Raw genomic sequence first — 3147 nt, 5'->3', positions numbered from 1 at the left:
TCATTCTACTCGTGGACTGGCTACATCCTGGGCTTTGTTCAAGGGTGTTTCCATCCAAGACATTTGTGCAGCAGCGAGCTGGTCCTCACCGCTCACTTTTGTCCGCTTTTACAGGCTAGATGTCTCTGCTCCAAGTGTGGCCCGCGCAGTTCTGGGCCCCGTGTTGAGACAGGGTTCTACCTGTTAAGTTCTGGTTGTTTTGGTGATTTTCGAGATAAGCATGTCTAGCAATACGGGAGTTTCAATATCCCATAGTGAGACATCGAACGGAGTGTTATGAATGAGAACTATAGGTTACTTACGTAACCCCAGTTCTCAGAGTAACATGAAGTGAGATGTCTCACCAGACGGCCCTTCTTGCTAAGGCGAAGCGAGAAGAGGTGCTTATTTTGAATGACGCTGCGTCGTAGCGCAAGCTATTTATAGGGTGGGTGGATTCCCTGACGTAGACGTCAAGATCACCAGCCAATCAGGATTGGCGTAATGAGATTGATGCTTCTGTTTGCATACGCGTTGAGGCGCATCCCATAGTGAGACATCTCACTTCATGTTACTCTGATAACTGGGGTTACGTAAGTAACCTATAGTTATTATTATGTGTGGTGTTTCTGGTCTCTCTCACCCTCAGCCACTCTGTCCAGCACCACGGTGATCTTCTCATTGTCCAGCAGCCGCTTCTTCAAAAACTTGACGAACACGCCGTTGGTGAAGCCGCTGGAGCTCAGCTCGAAGGCCTCTGCATCCTGGCACCTGGCCAGACAAAACACAACATTTTTACACTGGGAAACAAAAACTGTATGCATTTTGTTTTGGATGATGAGTGATGTCTTAAACTTACGTGGCATATCCAAAGACAATGTTGGCCGTAACCCTCAGGATGATGTTTGGAGCGCTGTCATCATGGTAATTTCTGGATTTTTTTTAAAGATGCAACAACACATTTGTAAATCCTTAACAGGTCTGCTGGAGCAAAAGATAGTCCTAAAGGCTCCTAATGCCGCATAATACTGCAGAAATAACATATCTGGTTCGATTGCAACTGACCTTTTGCATGTCAAACCCGTCTCTCTCTCCTCTCTTCAGAATTCCTAGTTATTATCACTTTCATCTATCTAATAGGGCTTCAAATTATCCCATTATGTAATGCAAAATCTTCAACAAAATGTAAATGAATCTACTGTAAATAGGTTGATGACTCAAGAGGAAATGTGCCACGTTAAACAATAAGAAATATATTTGTTACCGAAAACCCTTTAGAAAATAAATTTACATTTTAGTAAACAAAAGCTTTCACGGAAATTACACTGCATGGAAGCATTCCCATGGCAATTATTTGTGCAGTTCTTATTGTAATACATTGTATGATTTATTATAATGAAGAAAATGTAAATTCTTACTCGGGTTTTCTTGCAGTATTCATAGTTTGTAATATTTCAGGTATAGTATGGATCTGAGCACTCTCTACACATGGTTGCTTTTGTGATACACTGGAGTAACCATACTCTTTTACCTACATCTATTGATACCCGGAAGTCAACTTTGAAACTGTTCCCAGCATTGTTACAGGCCATAGTGACGTACACTTTCTCTGTAATGGATCCAATCTATGTTCTTCCCAAATAGCTCGTGTCACGCTGACTTTATAAATATTGGCAACGGGAAATACTAATTCTCCTGCAATGTGAGTATCACTTACAATCCCAGTTAAATGTAATAGGTCTAAGGGACTGAGCCACTGCCTCACCTCTTCCTGCACATGTCCAGCAGGAAAACATTGAGGCCCGTCTCCTTCTCCTGCATCAGTTTGAGGATGCTCTGCACACACAGACAGTTGGCTGAGCGGTACGGGTTAGGGGCGTCTACCGGAACCATGAAACTGTTCCCGTAGTTCTCATACCCGTGACCAGCGTAGTACAGTAGACCTGAAAAGTGAACGTCATGTTATGAGAGGTGAGTCTTTTTAGATCTTCGACCATCAAGCAAGATTCAGAAGTAAAATCCTAACGTACCGTAGACCCCCTTGTGGAGCAGCAACAGGAACTCGTCCACAGCGTTCCTCATCTCCGTCTCTGTGAGGTCCAGCAGTGAAACCACCTGGAAGTTGAGCTGCCGCAGGAGGTTGGTGAGGTCGTACACGTCCACCATGGGGGCTTTGAGCTGCGGGTGGTTCTGGTAAGACAGATTGCCAATCAGCAGCGCCACTTTGTCAGTCGCTGTGAGAGAGAGGGAGAGGAAAGCGCTCTTTAAAACTACAGGGGGGAAAACAACTCATATGTGTAAGGGAAACTTCTGCAGCAATGGAGAGTCAGGACTCAGAGAGACACGAGGAGAGTTGGAGCTTTGATGTCAAACACTGGTGTTTTATTACAAGTATCGGCCGGATAATTCATATCACAAGTCACAGCAGCAAGTGGTTCTGACTGCCCGGGTGGGTTGCCACATCAATTCTGCCCAGCCTCTCTCTCGATAGACCTTTTAACTAGTTTACAGAGGGTTAATCCACATATTGGGGGATGGTGCGTAAACATCTGGGAACACTGGAGATATCTCCAACATCTGGAGTTGCTGAATCACTTGCCTGACACTTAGGCTCTGTGACCGAGAGTTGACTGGTCATAACACTGACAATGACAGAGTCAGGGTTGGTTATAAACGTCAACAGGCAAAAAAGTTAAATATCTTAGGAGTAAAGACAAAATTATTCCCTAACACTCACCTCCTCTAGGGGGGTCCGGGGGCATGCTCCCCCGGGAAGATTTATTTTTTAATATTGACATTAAATGCATCAATCTGTTGCACTTTGAGAGCAAAATGAAGAGATCTATGGATACATCTCTCAACACCCATATGAAACAGAACTGTACACAGATGTTCTATTTCTTTATGGATATTTTACAAATTACCCCCCTTTCAAACTGTATTCTTGTTTTACTGTCATATAGTAGGCTATTTCATTCCTGAAAAGAGTGTTTCATGGACATGTAAATTATGTTCATCTGTCACTATTGGATGTACTCGTTAGTGTGTTGTTTTACATGGGACCCCACATGTGTGTGTGTGTGTGTGTGTGTGTGTGTGTGTGTGTGTGTGTGTGTGTGTGTGTGTGTGTGTGTGTGTGTGTGTGTGTGTGTGTGTGTGTCTGTGTTT

General features: G+C 43.8%; 1 protein-coding gene across 1 annotated transcript; it reads right to left on the bottom strand.

Moving 5' to 3' along the window:
- Window positions 1–593: 593 nt before the first annotated feature.
- On the bottom strand, window positions 594–2503 carry LOC104959900 (mucosa-associated lymphoid tissue lymphoma translocation protein 1-like). The gene is made up of 4 exons (XM_010787815.1): window positions 2010–2503; window positions 1745–1922; window positions 839–910; window positions 594–750 (listed from the first exon to the last, which is right to left on the bottom strand). Exons 1-4 carry the CDS (start codon window positions 2143–2145, stop codon window positions 594–596), a joined length of 543 nt encoding a protein of 180 aa, XP_010786117.1. The 5' UTR covers window positions 2146–2503.
- Window positions 2504–3147: the final 644 nt, after the last annotated feature.

Source organism: Notothenia coriiceps, unplaced genomic scaffold, assembly GCF_000735185.1.
Source record: "Notothenia coriiceps isolate Sejong01 unplaced genomic scaffold, NC01 NC01_scaffold00031304, whole genome shotgun sequence".
NCBI lineage: Eukaryota > Metazoa > Chordata > Actinopteri > Perciformes > Nototheniidae > Notothenia > Notothenia coriiceps.
This window is presented reverse-complemented; position numbering and strand designations above follow the sequence as displayed.